The sequence below is a fragment of the Accipiter gentilis genome, chromosome W (assembly GCF_929443795.1).
Source record: "Accipiter gentilis chromosome W, bAccGen1.1, whole genome shotgun sequence".
NCBI classification, from domain to species: domain Eukaryota; kingdom Metazoa; phylum Chordata; class Aves; order Accipitriformes; family Accipitridae; genus Astur; species Astur gentilis.
Genome location: NC_064918.1, coordinates 7,351,759 through 7,372,644, shown reverse-complemented (window position 1 = coordinate 7,372,644; position 20,886 = coordinate 7,351,759). Strand labels below are relative to the sequence as shown.

At 43.0% G+C, this 20,886-nt stretch overlaps 1 protein-coding gene across 1 annotated transcript in view; it reads left to right on the top strand.

The window, feature by feature from the left end:
* LOC126035393 (myocyte-specific enhancer factor 2C-like) overlaps positions 1–6,720 on the top strand; it is an 81,730-nt gene extending 75,010 nt beyond the window's left edge. Inside the window, 1 exon segment of the mRNA XM_049793954.1 lies at positions 6,399–6,720. Coding sequence (XP_049649911.1) covers positions 6,399–6,720 — 322 coding nt within the window.
* The last annotated feature ends 14,166 nt before the right edge of the window (positions 6,721–20,886 follow it).

Genomic DNA, 20,886 nt, shown 5'->3' with positions numbered 1-20,886 from the left:
CTGCCAGGAGCTTGCTCCAGCGCAGGCTTCCCATGGGGTCACAGTGTCCTTTGGGCGCATCCACCTGCTCCAGTGTGGGGTCCTCCACGGGCTGCAGGGGGACAGCCTGCCTCACCATGGTCTTCACCATGGGCTGCACGGGAATGTCTCCTCCAGCGCCTGGAGCACCTCCTCCCCCTCCTTCTTCACTGACCTTGGTGTCTGCAGGACTGTTTCTCTTACATGTTCTCACTCTTCTCTTCAGCTGCCGTTTCTGTGCTGCCACAACTTTTTTTTCCCTTCTTAAATATGTTATCACAGAGGTACTACCACTGTCGCTGATTGGCTCGGCCTTGGCTAGCGGCAGGTCCCTCTTGGAGCTGGCTGGCATTGGCTCCATGGGATATAGGGGAATCTTCTAGCAGCTTCTTACAGAAGCCACCCCTGTAACCCCCCCACTACCAAAACCTTGCCACACAAATCCAATACATGCACCCAAGTATGTATTCTTTTGCCATTCACACCTATGTGTCACAGTATGTTTCCCTTGTAATTGGCCATATCAGCTTCTATGATATTCTAGTAAAAATGTTTCAGAAGATTTTTAACCAAATAATGTACATTATCATCACCAAAAGCACCTATTAAATTTCTGAAATAGTTTTAGTAAAAAAATATTTAAAAGAAAAATTTGAATGATAATTTTATCAGTTGTTTTAATAGTTTTTATTGTTTTAAACCTCAAAATTGTAGTCCTGATCTGCGAAAATGTTTTTTTTCAATTTTAAGTGTTCAAAATTCAGATCAATCTGTAATATTTTTGACTGCCACAAACTTGTATGCCACTTATTTACATAACTCCTGTGAAGAATCAGAAGGAATCTAAAGAAGTGTCTATATAAATGCATTCTCATACTCGCTTCTGAAACACTATTAAAAAAAGTAACATGGCAGTGTAACAATACTTGCTGTATTTCTTAGAAAATGTAGCTTATCTCTTCAGATTTATTCCTTTGGGGGCTGTAACAGAATAGTATGCATGTAACAGTCAAGTTTGTTCCACGTTTACAAATTTGAATGAATATGTGTAGGTTTTTTAACTAGCATGGGTTTTTAAGTCTCCCCAGCTGTTGAAAGTGACATCATCTTCTCATATAGAATCATAAAATCATAGAATCATAGAATGGTTTGGGTTGAAAGGGACCTTTAAAGGTCATCTAGTTCCAACCCCCCCTGACATGGGCAGGGACATCTTTCACTACTAGATCACGTTGCTCAGAAAACCTGTCTAACCTGACCTTGAACACTTCCAGTGATGGGGCAGCCACAACTTCTCTGGGCAACCTGTTCCAGTGTCTCACCACCCTCATTGTAAAAAATGTCTTCCTTATATCCAATCTAAATCTACCCTCTTTCAGTTTAAAACAGTTGCCCCTTGTCCTGTCACTACAGGCCCTGGTAAAAAGTCTCTTTCCATCTTTCTTATAAGTGTCCTTTCAGTATTGAAAGGCTGCAGTAAGGTCTCCCAGGAGCCTTCTCTTCTCCAGGCTAAATGAACCCAACTCTCTCAACCTGTCCTCATAGGGGAGGCACTCCAGCCCCCTGATCATCTTAATGGCCTTTCTCTGGACCCACTCGAGCAGGTCCATGTCTTTCTTATGCTGGGGACCCGAGAGCTGGATGCAGTACTCCACGTGGGGTCTCATGAGAGCAAAGTACAGGGGGAGAATCACTTCCCTCAACCTGCTGGCTATGCTTCTTTTGATGTAGCCCAGGATAGGATTGGTTTTCTGAGCTGCAAGTACACATTGCCAGCTCATATTCACTTTTTCATCCACCAGTACCCCCAAGTCCTGCTCCAGGGCTGCTCTCAGTCTGTGTTAATACTGGGGATTGCCCTGACCCACGTGTAGGACCTTGCATGTGGCCTTGTTGAACTTCATGAAGTTTGCGTGGGCCCATTCCTCAAGCCTCTCAGGTCCCTCTGGATGGCATCCCTTCCCTCTAGTGACTCAACTGTACCACTCAACTTGGTGTCATCTGTAAACTTGCTCAGGGTGCACTCAATCCCAGTGTCTATATGTCACTGATGAAGATATTAAATAGAATTGGTCCCAGTACTGACCCTTGAGGGACACCACTTGTTACTGGTTTCCACTTGGACATTGAGCCATTGACTGTAACTCTTTGGACACAGCCATCCAGCCAATTCCTTATCCACTGATTAGTCCATCCATCAAACCCATATCTCTCCAATTTAGAGGCAAGAATGTTGTGTGGGACCATTTCAAAGTCTTACAGAAGTCCAGGTAGATGATATCCGTAGCTCTTCCCTTGTCCACTGATGCAGTCACTCCATTGTAGAAGGCTACCAGATTAGTCAGGTACAATTTGCCCTTGGTGAAGCTATGTTGGCTGTCTCTAATCACCTCCCTGTCTTCCACATGTTTCAACATGTCTTCCAGGATGATTTGCTCCATGATCTTACCAGGCACAGAGGTGAGGCTGACTGGTCAGTATTTCCCAGGGTCCTCCTTTTTACCCTTTTTAAAAATGGATGTGTTATTCCCTTTTCTCCAGCCATTGGGGACTTAGCCTGAGTTTTCAACTATGATGGAGAGTGGTTTGGCAACTACATCAGCCAATTCTCTTAGGACCCTAGGACACATCTCATCAGGTCCCATGGACTTGTGTATGTTCAGGTTCCTCAGGTGGTCTTGAACCTGATCTTTACTTCTATCAAACATTTCTAAAACAAATCCCCAGACTCCACCATCCTGTATTAAGGGACTTTCAAATTTAGCTATAGGTTTGTAATCTAAAATCTGCCAGCCTGTTTTTTCATATGACTCCTAGCATCTCCTAAGCAACTGAAAAATAACATCACTGGAAATGAAAAGCAAAAGAAAGCCCAGGAATGTATTTTTTATTCTTGTTGGATTATTTTCAACAAGTTTTCAGGAAAAGAGTAGAATATTTCAGTAAATTGACATGACCAAGTTTTATATTTACAGTATATGTGTTTATGTGGTGGGCTGACCTTGGCTGCCTGCTGGGTGCCCACCAAGCTGCTCTATCACTGCCCCCTCCTCAGCTGGACAGGGGGAGAAAATAAAATTAAAAACTCATGGGTCAAGATAAAAGCAGTTCAATAAAGAAAAGCAAAGGCCACGCATGGAAGCAAAGGAAACAAACAAAATATTCTCTATTTCCCATCATCAGGCGATGTCCAGCCACTTCCTGGAAGTAGGGCCTCAGTACGTGTAGCAGTTGCTTCAGAAGACAAATGCCTTTCTCTTAGCTTTAGTTGCTGAGCATGATGTCATATGGTATGGAATATCCCTTTGGTGAGTTTGGGTCAGCTGTCCTGGCTATGTCCCCTCCCAACCTCTTGCCCACTCCCAGCCTACTGGCCTTTGTTGGGGTGGGGTGGTTGGAGAGACAGCCTTAATGCTGTGGGAGCACTGCTCAGCAGTAGCCAAAACATTGGTGTGTTATCAACACCTTTCTAGCTACCAATACAGAGCATAGCACTATGAGGGCTGCTATGGGGAGAATTAACTCCATCTCAGCCAGACCCAATACAGTTTATTTAATAGTTACAAAAGCAAAAAATGTCCTGTTTGCCTAAAAAAAATACCTACACTTCCTACAGTGACAGCTATTAATCACTAACTCTGTGACTTATGGAAGGGATTGCTGCAAATTTTTACAAACTTGTCTTTATAGGAATGAAGGGTGAGATGGGTTGACCCTGGCTGAACACCAGGTGCCCACCAAAGCCGTTCTATCACTCCCCCATCCTCAGCTGGACAGGGGAGAGAAAAAAGCTTGCAGGTCGAGATAAGGACAGGAGAGATCATTCACTAATTACCATCATGGGCAAAACAGACTCAATTTGGGAAAATTAACTCAATTTATTACAAATCAACCAGAGCAAGGTAATGAGAAATAAAACGAAATCTCAGAACACCTTCCCAACACCCTTCCCTTCTTCCCGGGCACAACTTCACTCCCGGATTTCACCACCAAGCCCCCCCAGCGGCACAGGGGGATGGGGATGGGGTTTATGGTCATCACACGTTATTTTCTGCTGCTTCATCTCCTCAGGGCGAGGGCTGATCACACTCTTCCCCTGCTCCAGCGTGGGGTCCCACCCACGGAAGACAGTCCTCCATGAACTTCTCCAACGTGGGCCATTCCCACAGGCTGCAGTTCTTCACGAACTGCTACAGCATGGGTCCTTTCCACGGTGTGCAGTCCTTCAGGAGCACACTGCTCCAGCGCGGGTCCCCCACGGGGTCACAAGTCCTGCCAGAAAGCCTGCTCCATGGGCTCCTCTCTCCACAGATCCGCAGGTCCTGCCAGGAGCCTGCTCCAGCGCGGGGTTCCCACGGGGTCACAGCCTCCTTCAGGAACCCACCTGCTCCATTGTGGGGTCCTCCACGGGCTGCAGGTGGATATCTGCTCCACCGTGGACCTCCCTGGACTGCAGGGGGACAGCCTGCCTCACCATGGTCTTCACCAGGGGCTGCAGGGGAATCTTCGCTCCGGCACCTGGAGCATCTCCTCCCCCTCCTTCTTCACTGACCTTGGTGTCCGCAGGCTTGTTCCTCTTACATGTTCTCACTCCTCACTCCGGCAGCTGTTTCTCCCTGTCCCAATTTTTTTTTCCTTCTTAAAAATGTTATCACAGAGGCGTTACCACTATCGCTGATTGGCTCAGCCTTGGCCAGCGGCGGGTCCGTCTTAGAGCCGGCTGGTATGGGCTCGCTCTCTCTCGAACACAGGGGAAGCTTCCAGCAGCTTCTTACAGAAGCCACCCCTGTAACACCACCACCACCCCCCCCCCCCGCTACCAAAACCTTGCCACACAAAACCAATACAAAGGGTAAGAAACAATTGGAAACAATTGGAGATAGAACATCTTGTTTACTCTGTTGTCTATCAAGATCCATCTGTTATTTAACATTGCAATAAGTAGTGATAAAAGCAGTTGATATCATTCAGTAGTGAAGCCCTATAGTTTCAAGTATAAATGTGTCAAAAGAAAATAAAACATTTTGCCTTTGCTGAAAGTTATAGTAGATGTTGCCTAAGTAAAGCTCAACTCAGTCAATGAGGTGTCAGAAAAAGTAGAATATTTCAATAAATGGAAATAACCACATCTAAACTTAACATTTGCTCCTACATGTTTAAAACATACTTCCAAATCCCAAAATGTCTTCTGCTTGCTGTAAAAATGTCTGTACACTCCTTTGGTTTTAAAATCTTCTGTGGCCTATTGCCCCTATTACCTTCAGTCTCTCCCTGTATAAATACTCACTATTAGAAACCTTGAAACTGTGTGTTTGGGATTAGGCACTAACTTCAGACTAGTAAATGGTCTCTGAACTGGAACAATGTCCATGAACATAATGGGAATTGCATATTGAGAACTGTATTTTAATAATAAAGAGAAAATTCAGATTTTACCAGTAGGTGGTGCTTCTGTACAAAGCATTCATCACATGCAAGTGATCTCATTTTCTCCCTTAGACATAAAATGCATTCTCAATATTCACTCTCCTCCCCACCTACTTCAGCTTTCTTCTGCCATAACCTGCCCACAAAAAGAAAATTAACTTAGAATAGGCATATAGTTAATCTTTTAAAAAGTTTTAGAGCAACAGTTTCTCTTGATGTTTGCAACATCCTCTGAGTTGGGTTCTCCTGCATGCAAATCAATATACTCTTCTGATACCTTCCACTACTTTTCAGCTTCTCTTTGGTAGCTTATTCATAAAAATTCTGGTGTGAATTATGAATTCATACATTTATACCATAAAATCATATCTAAATCCTTACTCGTCTGTGGTATTTTATTAATGTTAATCCAAGGACCAGTAAATTTAACTGCATTCCAAAAGGTATAACACGTACAGAGCCCAAATTTTTGTTATACAGTTTGCATTTAAAGTTGCATGTCAAAATGAACACTGATAAAAATGTTTGGTGCATTTGAACGAATCAAATTAATCCCAGCAGAAAGTCCATGCCTTCCCTGTCTCAGCCAGTGCATACACACAAACGAGCATTAGTTATAAAGAAACCTACAGGTGGTTCCAACAGTGCAAAGGCTCAGCTTCCAAAATTTGTTATGACAAATATGTTGATATGTTATTTGTTATGAGAGAATGAAAGAGAAAGACTTACTTTCAATCCCAAGGCATATCCCAGAGCCACTCAAGAGAACTATGTCTGTTGTGATGTTTTCATCTCTCTGATCTTTTTTCACAATACTTCCTAGTAAACAGTCCTCATTCTCTCAGCATCCACCAGTACTGCATGAGCCTTTACACTGATGTTTTGTGTGTTTGTGCATTTCCAGGGGCTCCATGCCTCCTCAGTCTGTAACTGGGTTTCCTTTCCTCCTACAGAGCTTGCACTAGCGTTCATTTATCTCAGAGTACAAATATCTCCCTGCCTTCTACTCAAAGCCTCAACATCAAGTCAGAACCTGTTTCTCCTCGTAGAGACCATACCGACACATCCTCAAGGTACCCACAGCATATGCGCCATGCGCTGGGGAGAGCTCCTGTTGACAGTTTGAGCAGCTGTAGCAGTTCATATGATGGAAGTGACCGAGAAGATCACCAGAACGAATTCCACTCCCCCATTGGACTCACCAGACCTTCACCAGACAAAAGAGAAAGCCCCTCTGTCAAGCACATGTGGCTCTCTGAAGGATGTGCAACATGATAACCTTATTAGGTGGTTGGTTTTTTTCTTGCAGTGCATGTGTGCTATACCTTAATGGGGGAGGAAGGTCAATATGCATTATGTGCCATGTGTGGAAAAACAAGTCAGGTACTCTGTTTTCTAAAAGTACTTTTAAATTGCCTCAGTGATACAGTACAAGGATAAACAGAAATGCTGAGATAAGCTTAGCACTGGAGTTGTACAACAGAACACTTGTATAAAATAGATTTTAAGACTAACTTCTTTTCACTGTTGTGCTCCCTTGCAAAATGTATGTTACAATAGATAGTGTCACGTTGCAGGTTCAACATTATTTACATGTAAATAGACAAAAGGAAAACATTTGCCAGAAGTGGCAGATCTTTACTGAGAGAGAAAGCAGCTGTTATGCAACATATAGAAATTATACAGGTGTTTTGACAGAACCAGCAGTTGGGTGGTCATGAATCAATGCTAGGAAGAGACTTAGTCATCTAACATACCTAAAATGCTCACAAACATACAGGCATATCGTTAGAGTATGACCCTCAGTTAAAAAGGATCAAAGATATTTAAAGAGGACCATTCTTGTAAAAATGTTGAGTTTGAGGGCAAACATATTTAATTTTTTTTTAACTTCCGGCTCTGTATCACTTCTTAAATAAAAACTAGAAGAATATGTACATTAGATTTTGCTTATTTTGATATTAAAAAGTAAGACAGTTTGCAAAGAATTTGTGGCTTTTGTAATGTCCTTAAGCCAAAATGTATTCTTTTTTCCTTGATAGTTTTGGTAATCTTTTTAACAGGCCTGAAGAAAACAGAGGACTTTTTGTATAGAAAGCACTACCCTAAGCCATGAAGAACTTGATGCTTTGCTAACCAAGATAACTGTTTTCTCTTTGCAAAAGTTTTGGTTTTGAAATGTGTATTTCTAATTATATAAAATATTAAGATTCTTTTTTTAAAATCTGTGAAATTGACATGCTTGTGTATAGCTTTCTAATATATATAATAATTATGGTAATAGCAAAAATTTTTGTTATCTTAATAGAGGGGGAGTAATATTTGTGCAGTTGCACATTTAACTTTTTTCTTTCAGTTTTCTGTTACTGGGCGTATATTTTACAGATCCAAGTCATCTGTTGAAAGAGAGATCTGTAAAAAGTTAGAATTTACCCATGGTGTAACAACCTAAATCATTTTAATACAACATTTTACCAGTTGGGTGAACTGCGATTGCCTGTATATAGTGATTAGTTCTTTCATGCTGTTTTGTTCATTGTATCAGGTTAAGGGCCCTTCTGTTACTTACATCGGGTGTATCTTGCAGTTTTCCATGGGTAAAAAGACAAAGTGGCATAACTTGGCCCTTTCTCATAAATGAAGCTGGTATTCTGCCTGTTAGAACTGGATGTACAGCTCTAATAGCTGTTAGTTATGTAAGTGCAGGTGAATATTTCCAGAAGTGGTAGACAGAGTAAAAAGTGAGGGATTGGCACAAACACACCTATTATATAGATAACTCCCTTCTCTCACAGATTTAAAAATTTTAGAGAGCTTATCAATTAAAGGACCATTCAAAAGTCAATTTATCTTACACAACTGATATTGGCCATTACATCATCATGGTTTTCATGGACCTCTGTGGTCACATTATCTCACAGTGGGAATGTTGCTGACATTCCCTAACAAGATTTGCTTCAGCATATGGCATCTACATTTTCTCCTGCCTCATATTTTTCCTTTGACTAAAATAGCCTGACTCTTTGTCCCTCTTGTTTATTAGAAGAAGATGGTATATTCAATTGTTTCAGTCTAAATTTCTGTTGGAGAAAAACAGTGTTTAAGCAAAATGTTAGTGCCATAGTAAAACTAGTAATATTTATCTTTTTTCCAAGTGTCGTTCCAACTCTCACTTACATACATTAACACTATGGTGAGGGATATAGCTGCAATAGCTAAATATCAACACAGAGGATTTTGTTAAGGGAAATACAGTCTCTAGTTCCCATCTATACATGCAGTTGCTGTGCACTGCTCAATGGTAGAGTCTACCTCTCTGTATTGGCAAACGATGAATAGACCACAGTGTGCATTCTGACCTATGCTTTTCCCTTATGCCCTTATATAATCCTGTCTTACAGGTATTCTCAGCCATACAGAGGCTAGTGCATTATTTAGAAACTCTTTAAGCAGAATGCTGTGCTACTAATGCATCCATTTATCTCATGTAGCAGTCTGCAGGGTAAAAAGATATGCGGGGGGGGGGTTAAGTGAAAATGGGGCCCATAATTAATTTTAAAACACAAAACAGCGTTTCAGAAACACTTTCTTCTCCTTCAGAAGAACTTATATTCTCCTGAGAATTTTAAAATTTCGTCTGACAAAAATATGCAAATATATCACAGATGTACCTTGTCATTTCAACAAAAAATACAACTTTATCAGTACTGTAGTAGAAACTTGTCAGTAGGGGTGGAGGAGTCGGTCTATTGAAATATGAAGAATATCCATATTAATAGTTCACCTTGCAATTTGCCTCAGCAACACATGAAAAAGGTAAGATAGAATTTTTAAGGGAGATGCAGTATAATACATTACTGCAAGTAACTAAGCAGAAAGTAGTGTGAAAGGTATTGCCTGGGCAAATTATATTGTCTGTCAAGGATTTTTATATGAACACAAACAGAACAGAATCACATGAAAGTGGATGCCAGTCATCCCTCTTGTTCCTGCTACTGAGGGCAACTAACATATAGTGACAAGACACTGGGGGATAATGCATATTTGTAAACTGATCTAATAAAAAGAAGCACAACATTGATTGTGAAGTCACTTTCTGTAAACTGTAACTGTCTACCTTTCTCTGTTCCCTTGTGTACCTTACCATTTATTTTATTTGCAAAGGTAGTTTGAGTTTATTATGCGATTCCTTTGTATTTACGGAATTTGGGGCAGACCCCTGAAAGAGCATTAACATTTACTTGAACTTAACCCATGCTATATAATGATTTAGGCAACATTCTTAATTGCAAGTTCAAACACTTGAAGTGTCATTCTAGACATCTTCAAATATTATTATAAGTAAGTTAACCTCTTGTTGTGGTTTAACCCCAGTCAGCAACTAAGCACCATGCAGCCGCTCACTCACGCTCCACCCACCCAGTAGGATGGGGGAGAAAATCGGGAAAAGAAGTAAAACTTGTGGGTTGAGATAAGAACAGTTTAATAGAACAGAAAAGAAGGAACTAATAATGATAATGATAACACTAATAAAATGACAACAGCAATAATAGAAGGATTGGAATGTACAAATGATGCGCAGGGCAATTGCTCACCACCCACCGACTGACACCCAGCTAGTCCCCGAGCGGCAATTCCCCACCCCCCCTCCCCAGTTCCTATACTAGATGGGATGTCACATAGTATGGAATACACCGTTGGCCAGTTTGGGTCAGCTGCCCTGGCTGTGTCCTGTGCCAACTTCTTGTACCCCTCCAGCCTTCTTGCTGGCTGAGCATGAGAAGCTGAAAAATCCTAGACTTTAGACTAAACATTACTTAGCAACAACTGAAAACATCAGTGTTATCAACATTCTTCGAATACTGAACTCAAAACATAGCACCGTACCAGCTCCTAGGAAGACAGTTAACTCTATCCCAGCTGAAACCAGGACAGTATCCACCCCTTATTCTATACCACTGACGTCATGCTCAGTTCCCATACCTTTAGTTACATCCTGGTCAATAATCATCACCTTTTCCATCCCTTTGAGACATATGAACAATTATATATATATATATACACATATGTATACACACACAGAGATATCATTCCTTTAGTTCATGGGTTATGTTCATAAAATATTTGTTGAGTTCATTTACTTCCCGACTCTGGGCTCCATCTGTCATACCAGTCTTTTTGGGCAGGAGGGATGGTGCAATGTCCTCTAAGTCAATAGAGCAGGATTGGGCTTCAGTGCGGTGTGATGAGCAGGTGACATTGGGTGCAGCAGGAGGATGGTGTGCACTGTTGGATTGTTGCATGCTGGAGTCAGTTCTGGTTCCATCACTACTGCACTTTGCTCCATTTTATCAGCGTTCTTTCTTGTATGATCTAAGTGATTCTTACTATAGTACTGTGGATATAGCATATAACAATTACAGCAATGATAACATACAGTAGCAGGGTTATATAGCAACTGATATCATACAGTTTAATTCTGGCTATTCTCACTTAGAATCAAATTACTGAAGAGAAGAAAATGTCTGCTGAAAAATTCTGAAAAAGAAAATGCCTGGCAGCCTGAGAACTGTTAGCCTGGGAACCAGAATCATTGAAAAGTGCAGCTGGCATCTTGAAGTACAGCTGAGTACCTAGAAACTGGAGACATCCTGAGATACCACCAATAAGCGCAAAAACAAGGACCTCTAATGGCAATTTGTCATCTGAAAAGATGAAAAATAGTGTGGTGGGTTGATCTTGGCTAGGCACCAGGTGCCCACCAGGCCTCTCTATCACTCCCCTTCCACAGCTGGACAGGGGGAGAAAATAAAATTAAAAACTTGTGGGTCGAGTGTGATGGGTTGACCCTGGCTGAACACCAGGTGCCCACCAAAGCCGTTCTATCACTCCCCCATCCTCAGCTGGATAGGGGAGAGAAAATATAACAAAAGGCTCGCGGGTCGAGATAAGGACAGGAGAGATCATTCACTATTACCGTCACGGGCAAAACAGACTCAATTTGCAAAATTAACTCAATTTATTACAAATCAACCAGAGCAAGGTAATGAGAAGTAAAATGAAATCTCAGAACACCTTCCCACCACCCCTCCGTTCTTCCCGGGCACAACTACCCTCCCGGATTTCACCACCAAGCCCCCCCAGCGGCACAGGGGGACAGGGATGGGGTTTATGGTCATCACACGTTATTTTCTGCCGCTTCACCTCCTCAGGACGAGGGCTGATCACACTCTTCCCCTGCTCCAGCGTGGGGTCCCACCCACGGGAGACAGTCCTCCACGAACTCCTCCAACGTGGGCCATTCCCACGGGCTGCAGTTCTTCACGAACTGCTCCAGCATGGGTCCATTCCACGGTGTGCAGTCCTTCAGGAGCACACTGCTCCAGCGCGGGTCCCCCACGGGGTCACAAGTCCTGCCAGAAAACCTGCTCCGTGGGCTCCTCTCTCCACAGATCCGCAGGTCCTGCCAGGAGCCTGCTCCAGCGCGGGGTTCCCACGGGGTCACAGCCTCCTTCGGGAACCCACCTGCTCCGGCGTGGGGTCCTCCACGGGCTACAGGTGGAGATCTGCTCCACCGTGGACCTCCCTGGACTGCAGGGGGACAGCCTGCCTCACCAGGGTCTTCACCACGGGCTGCAGGGGAATCTTCGCTCCGGCGCCTGGAGCATCTCCTCCCCCTCCTTCTTCACTGACCTTGGTGTCCGCAGGCTTGTTTCTCTTACATGTTCTCACTCCTCACTCCGGCGGCAGTTTCTCTCCGTCCCAACTTTTTTCCTTCTTAAAAATGTTATCACAGAGGCGTTACCACTATCACTGATTGGCTCGGCCTTGGCCGGCGGCGGGTCCGTCTCAGAGCCGGCTAATATGGGCTCGCTCTCTCTCGAACACAGGGGAAGCTTCCAGCAGTTTCTTACAGAAGCCACCCCTGTAAACACCCCCCCCCCCCGCTACCAAACCCTTGCCAAACAAAACCAATACAGAGATAAAGGCAACTCAATAAAGAAAAGCAAAGGCTGTGCATGGAAGCAAAGGAAACAAACAAACAAAATTATTCTCTATTTCCCATCATCAGGCAATGTCCAGCCACTTCCTGGAAGTAGGGCCTCAGTATGCGTAGCAGTTGCTTTGGAAGACAAATGCCTTAATAATGAATGCCCCCCCTTCTCCTCCTTTCTCTTAGCTTTTATTACTGAGCATGATGTCATATGGTATGGAATATCCCTTTGGTGAGTTTGGGTCAGCTATCCTGGCTATGTCCCCTCCCAACCTCTTGCCCACTCACACCTGTGGGAGTTTTACAAGGTCATGTTGGAGAATGGCCTTGTGTAGGCCTGGGAAGATGTGGCTGAAGACAGTCACGAGTATGTATATGGAATGTTTTTATCTTTAACTGTTCTGAGGACTGGCAAACATCCCAGCTGGGCCAGATATGCCCTCCTGTGTTGGTAGCATTGGCTGTATGCTGTTAGTTCTTTCTAGATCTTTGTTGAAGCATATATAAGTTTGACTCTTCTGTGGAATAAAGGGAATCTTGCACAGAGTGCTTGAGCGCTTGATTCAGTTGCCGCAGATGGTGAGCCCGATGTGATCAAGAGAAGAAGACAACGTGATGGAGAGAAGAAGCTGGCACAATTAAGAGAAGAAAACAATGTGATCAAGAGAAGAAGAAAAGAGGTGATTCCCCTTCACTGCAGAGACCACGCAATCTAACAGGGAGAGTTTTGAAGAAGTGGCCACGACTCCGAGAAAATAGGTAACAGCAACCCCTGTGGAACGGGTGAGTTGCAAGATTGCGGTAGCATGGGGCAATCAGTTTCTCAGGAGCATAAGCTGTACTTTAATGCTTTGCAGCAGATTTTACGGGCCTCTGGGTATAAAATAACAGAGGGACAAATTGCTTCGCTTTTAATATGGGTAAAGGATAATTGTAACTGGTTTCCCACAGAGGGAACTTTTGATAGCAAGGTTTGGGAAAGAGTTGGGGAGCATTTACAAACGTGAAAAACTTTGGCCTTTGGTGTATCAGAAAAATTAATTATCACATGGAGATTTATTTATGCTGCACTGGTGCATTTACAGCCAGCAGTGAAAATCATACCAATACAGCCTGATACTGCTTTTGAGGAGACAGTCTGTAAGCAGGCCGCTAATGAGCAGGATTCTGATTCCAATAATGATTCTTTTGTATCAGGCAGGGTGGACTCTGAAAAAGAGCCGGATTTATATCCCTCATTACCTCCACCACTGCCTGCACTAACACCGTTAACGCACACATCCCGCCGGCAGGCAGACAGGCAGGCAGCGGGCGGGCAGCATGGGCTCCGCGGGGTTGCCGACCCTCACCACCGCATACAGGTCGCTGCTGCCTCCCGCCGCTTTCGCACCCGCTTCGCCGCCGCCGCCGCGCCCGCCCCACCGCTGCCTCCCGCGGCCTCTGCGCCCGCCGCGACCACCGCCGTGCCTCCGCCGTCCACCACACCCCCACCCCAATTGCCTGGTACTCCCTCTCCAGGGTTTGCAGAACTTAAAACAGAACCTGGCTTTGCTGCACTGCCTGTATCTCCTTCTCCTGCTAATCCCTCTAACTCTATGCCTCTGTTGAATCCTGTGGCTCCTGCTTTACAGCGGTGTGGAGAAAAAACTGTAGTGCCTTCAGCTCCGCCTTTACCAGACTTTGATGCTAAATGTGACGATTCACTTAATGAGTTGGGAAAAAATACACATAGCTTGATGCAACGCTGTCAAGAAAAAGCTCTACAGCAAGGAGATACCATGTTTACTTTTCCTGTTATATACAATCCTCATAATCCACCACAGCATGAGGGTTTACCTTATGAAATGATAAAAGAATTATTGAAATCAATTTGTGAAAATCGGTTACACAATTCATTTACAATGGGACTAGTGGAAACAATTGGAAGCACTTATACTATGACTCCTTGGGACTGGAAATTGCTTATGAAAATGGTGTTGACTTCTGCTCAATATTCTGTATGGCAATTAGAATACAATGATTTGTCAGTGGAACAAATTATGGAGAACTTGTCATCAGGGATACTTATAGATCAAAACATGTTACAAGGAACAGGCCCTTACATTACACCTCAGGCACAAGCAGCTTTGCCAAAGCAAGTTTTCGATCAAGCCACTCATATTGTGATTATGGCTTTACGATGCGTACCCGAAACTGGGCAATGTATCACTTCATTTGCCTCTATATGACAGGGCTCTCAGGAACCGTACGTATCTTTTATTGATAGCCTTCAAGCCGCGATAACACGGCAGGTAGAAAATCCGGAAGCTGCAAAAGCATAATTATTTCAATTGGCTCATGAGAATGCAAATATGGACTGTCAGGCTGCACTGAAATCAGTTACAGGAAGAGCTACTGATGTTGGGGAGTATATTAAGATATGTCAAAATGTAGGGACAGACACTCATAGAATTAACATGTTAGCTGCTGCACTGTCACAGCAACTAAATGTTAATCAAGTTACTGCGATATGCTTTGAGTGTGGAAAATTGGGACATATGGCTAAGCAATGTCCTAAACGACAAAAATCCAAACGTGATAAACCTCTAAATCACTTGTGCCCTCATTGTAGTAAAGGATATCATTGGGCGAATCAACACAAATCGAAATTTGACAAAGAAGGTAATCTCTTCCAGGGAAACTACAGGAGGGGCGCGAGACCCGGTGCCCCGCAAACCAAAAGGGTCTGGAATTCAGTGCAGGCACCACTAACCGATTGGACTGCTACACAAACAGGCAGCCCACAAGAACCATCTATGACCTCCAGCCCGCAACTACAGGGAGTGCCGGGCTGGATTTGGCAACAGCAGGCGACCTCTCAATGAAAGAACACAGGATTTATATTGTGGGGACTGCAATATTCGGACCTTTGCCTGATGGCACGTTAGGATTAAGAATTGGACGATCTAGTGCTACGACACAGGGAATAATTGTATACCCTGGAGTTACTGATTCAGATTATCAAGGGGAAATTAAAATCATGCTAGCTTCAATGCAAATTCCATGTACAATTCCGGTGAACACAAAAATAGCTCAATTAATATTGCTTCCTTGTTGGGTACCTCAAAAAGTGCAAAATAATCGAGGCGACAGTAGCTTTGATAGCACCCGGAGTCCTTTTGTATCATGGTCGCAAGAAATAACACAGCAACAGCCGATTTTAAATTTGCAAATTGAGGGTAGATGGTTTTCAGGATTGCTAGATACCGGAGCAGACGTTTCTATAATATCAAAAAAGGACTGGCCAACTTCATGGCCATTGCAAATAGCTCTTTCTACAATTGTTGGTATCGGAGGCACTCGACAGCCCATGTGAAGTGCCAAACTTTTGTCAGTAAAGGGGCCTGAGAAGCACAAAGCATGGGATTCAGCCTTATGTACTTGACTCATCTGTACATTTGTGGGGCAGAGATTTATTGAAACAATAGCACATTACCCTAACCACAGTCAATTCAAACTTATCCTAAGGGTCACTAATGTAAAACCCCTGCTCAAACTTACGTGGCTAACCTCTGCGCCTGTTTGGGTCCATCAGTGGCCGTTAAAAGGGGACAAATTGATACAAGCACATAAATTAATTCAAGAGCAGTTGCAGCAGGGACACATTGTCACTTCAACTAGTCCATGGAACACGCCGATTTTTGTTATTCCAAAAAAGTCAGGAAAATGGAGATTGTTACAGGATTTATGAGCGATAAATGCAGTGTTACAACCTATGGGGATTACCCAGCCGGGAATGCCAAATCCTGCGATGATCCCTAAAGAGTGGGAATTACAAGTCATTGATTTAAAAGACTGCTTCTTCATGATTCCTTTACATCCTGATGATTGTGCACATTTTGCCTTTTCAGTGCCTAGTGTAAATAATGCTGAGCCTATGCAGCGTTATCAGTGGACAGTGCTACCTCAGGGCATGATGAATAGTCCTAGTATATGTCAGATAGTAGTTGCTGCGGCTATTCAACTGAGCCAAGACACATTTCCAAATGCTATAATATATCATTATATGGATGATATTTTAATTGCAACAGAAACAACACAGTATTTGGAAAGTGTTGTGCAACATCTTGTAAATTCTCTGCAAACCTTTGGACTTCAAATTGCTACAGAAAAAATTCAAAAGATGCCGCCCTGGAAATATTTAGGGTGGATTCTTACAGAAAGAACAGTACAGCCTCAATCATTAAAGTTGCAGACAGATATACGAACTCTGAACAATGCTCAAAAATTATTAGGAACAATAAAGTGGGTATGACCCATGTTAGGTATAACCACGGAGGAATTAAGTAATCTCTTTAACATTCTGAGAGGTGATCCTGATTTAACATCACCACGGATCTTAACTCCAGCTGCCAAGGAAGGGTTAAATTTAGTTTCACAAAAGATATCTACGTTACAAGCCTATAGAAGGGACTTAACTTTACCTGTTGATGTGTATGTCATACAAGGTCCAAAACAACCTTTTGCTATTATAGGGCAACATGATAAAGTCGCTCAGAAAATTTTATATTTGGAATGGGTGTTTCTCTCTAACACTTTAAAGAAAACTATTACACAGCCTTTAGAAATGATTGTGACTGTGGTACAAAAAGCACGGTCGCGCACTCAGTGTCTCATTGGTTTTGATCCCGATACCTTGTATCTTCCTTTTTCAAAACAAGATTTTGATTGCCTTTTTGTTCAATCACAATCACTGCAAATCTCATTGGCTGACTTCACAAACAAAATTTCTTTCTCGCTGCCTAAATGTAAGTTACTGCAAAACCTTCACACATTAAACATCAAACCACAGACGATAATATCAGATACTCCTGTTGTTAATGCTCATACAGTTATTGTGGATGGCTCTGGAAAAACTGGACGAAGTGTAGTTGTCTGGCTAGATAATGGAGTATGGCAGACATCTGTTGTTTTGTTACAAGGTTCCATGCAGCGTGTGGAATTACAGGCTGTTTTACACGCTTTAGCTTTATTTCCATTGGAACCACTCAATATTGTTTCTGATTCGGAATATGTCGTACGTGTTGTACAGCGATTACCAGGATCTTACTTAAAGGAGATAAATGATGAAGACTTATTCAACAAATTTTTGGAATTGCAAACTCTTTTAAATAAAAGAGCTTATCCTTTGTTTATTTGTCACATTAGGTCGCACACTGTGCTGCGAGGACCTTTGACTAAAGGCAATGCCATGGCTGACTCTTTTACTGTTGGCACAGTACAATTCCACTCTGCTGTGGCCTCTCATTCTTTTTTTCACCAAAATGCTGCAGCATTGCAAAAGATGTTTAATTTGACAAAAGCACAGGCTAAAGATATAATTCATTCTTGTCCAGATTGTCAAAGAGTTGCTTTGGATGCAGTGAGCATTGGAGTTAACCCACATGGTTTACACTCTAATGCCATTTGGCAAAGTGATGTTACACATGTATCTGCCTTTGGCTCCTTGAAATTTGTGCATGTTTCTATTGATACCTTTTCCTCTTATATTTGTGCTACTGCTCATTCTGGAGAAAGGGCACGTGATGTTCAATGACATTGGTCACGATGCTTTGCAATTATGGGGGTTCCTCAAACCACTAAAGCTGACAACGGTCCAGGGTATGTAGCTAAATCTACTCAATTATTTTTGCAACAGTGGCACGTAGCCCATGTGACAGGAATTCCACATTCACCTACCGGACAAGCAAGAATTGAGTGTGCACATCATGCTTTAAAGTCCATGTTACATAAACAAAAAAGGGGGAATATGCCACCACAAGAACAGCTAGATAATGCTATGTTTACTTTGAATTTTTTAAATCGCTCACCAGACTTAATGGCCAGCACAGTGATAGATTGGCATTTTAAAACTCCTGATTCTATTTCACACGGTCCTAAAGTACTGTATAAGGATCCTTTTAGTGGACCTGGTTGGAATGGACCTGTGGAACTAATCACGTGGGGGTGAGGGTATGCTTGTGTTCTTCTTCCCACAGGAACCAAGTGGATTCCAGCTAAACATGTGAAGCCATATCATGAGCTGGTGAAACCACTCGGACAACCCAATCCCACAGATCAAGACTCTGAATTTGAAGGAGGAGAGACAAATGACGAAGCAGCAGCGCATCAAGAATGAAAAAGCTATCACATAGGGACATTTGAAGAGAATGCAACAACAAGCTAGCGTGATGATGCAACGTGTATCCTACTCCAAAGAATACCTTTTTTAGCATACCCGGCAATAGTGGTCAGCAACAGTATTGTAAGAATTCTGATCTTTTTTCTTTGTGGGGTCACTGTGGCTCGGGTGCAGCATTTTTATTGGTCCCATTGAAGGTGTTGCGCCTAAGCCACGGCGACTATATAAAAATCCATTCCTTGTTTAAGTTTGAACCTGACACAGAATCACAAAGATCCGGTGGTGATATGTACTTCACATCCTTATGTTTTTGTAGCAGCTCAATATGTAGATATCGCTTTACGTAACCATGCTTTTGAAACTAATTTGAATTAACTTTGGTATTTTAGCTGGTTTACTCATAAGAATATATCTGAACTAAGTCTTACAGTAATCATGCCAATATGATGTCGTGCTGAATTGTGGATCCCTGTAAATATGACCAGATCGTGCGAAAGGGAATAAGGATTAAGTCAATTATCAAGGTTTTTAAAGCGGACAATTAGTCGCCCAAAACAATTTATAGGATGGCTAATTGCCTTTATAATATCAGCTATCATTATTGCAGCTACTGCCGCCGTTGCTACCACGGCGCTTGTGAAATCTGTTCAGACTGCTCACACAGTAGCTAATGTATTTAAAAAAAAAAAAAAAAAAAAGAAAATCTTACGGCTGAAATGAATACCCAGGTACAAATTGATCAACAATACTAGCATGACTGGACGCTTTAGAAGCAGTGGTAATTTGGCTTGGAGTGTATTGGGTTTGTGTGGCAAGGTTTTGGTAGCAGCAGGGGGTTACTGGGGTGGCTTCTGTGGGGGCTGTTGGAGGTTTTCCCCTGTGTCTGACAAAGCCAATGCCGGCAGGCTCTAAGATGGACCTGCCGCCGGCCAAAGCTGAGCCAATCAGTGATAGTGGTAGTGCCTCTGTTTCAAAAACAAAACAAAAAAAAAAAGGAGAGAGAGGGAAAGACAGAAAAAAAAATTAAAAACAAAACATCTGGAGAGGGGGAAGAGAAAAGGGGTTGCAGAACACACAGAAATGGCAGCTGAAGAGAAGAGTGAGAACATGTGAGAGAAACAACCCTGCAGACACCAAGGTCAATGAAGAAGGAGGGGGAGGAGATGCTCCAGGCTCCGGAGCAGAGATTCCCCTGCAGCCCATGGTGAAGACCATGGTGAGATGGGTTGTTCCCTTGCAGTCCATGGAGGTCCAAGGTGGAGCAGATAATATCCACCTGCAGCCCATGGAGGACCCCACGCCAGAGCAGGTGGGTTCCCAAAGGAGGCTGTAACCCCGTGGGAAGCCCACGCTGGAGCAGGATCCTGGCAGGACCTGCAGATCTATGGAGAGAGAAGCCCACGGAGAAGGTTTTCTGGCAGGACCTATGACCCCTTGGGGAGCCACGCTGGAGCGGTATGCTCCTGAAGGACTGCATGCTGCAGAAAGGACCCATGCTGGAGAAGTTCATGGAGGACTGTCTCCCATGGGAGAGATCCCACGCTGGAGCAGAGGAAGAGTGTGATGAGTGCTGCTGCTGAGGAGGATGAAGTGACAGAGATAATGTGTGATGAACTGACCACAAACCTCATTTCCCATTCCCCTGTCCAGCTGTGGAGAGAGTGATAGAATAGCTATGGTGGACACCGGGCGTCCAGCCAGGATCAACCCATCACATAGAGATAGACAAAGTGCATTACAAAATAGAATGAAATTACATTGTAATTGGGAATTTCAAAAACAAGGGCTCTGTGTAACTCCTTTACAAAGGAATGAAAGTGTATGTGATTGGAATTAGGTGAAGGCACATTTGCAAGGTGCATTTGCTACTAATATTGCAGGAGAGATCTACGACCTTGCACAGATATTACAAGATCAAATGGGAAATATACAAAATCAGCAGAATAAGGTGTTTTTCAAAGAATTGTCCAATAGTGTTAAATGGTGAAATCCAAAAAACATGGTTTGAAGGTTTAAATCTGTGTACCTGAATTTGTATCGCTATTGGAGGGTTATTAATCATTTGTGTGTTTGCAGCAATCAGAATCATCTGAGGAGCAGTACAAGGATTGCGTCGGTTCGAAGCTAGAGTCCTCACTGCCTTCCTCATGAATCTGATGTTCCTACACAAAAAAAGGGACCTCTGTGGGAGGAGTTTGGAACACCTGGCATTTGTTTTCAAGAGTGACCGTTAGAATTTGTTGTGCTGCATGTTTGCCAAGCCTTTGAAGTTTGATTCTTTTGTGAA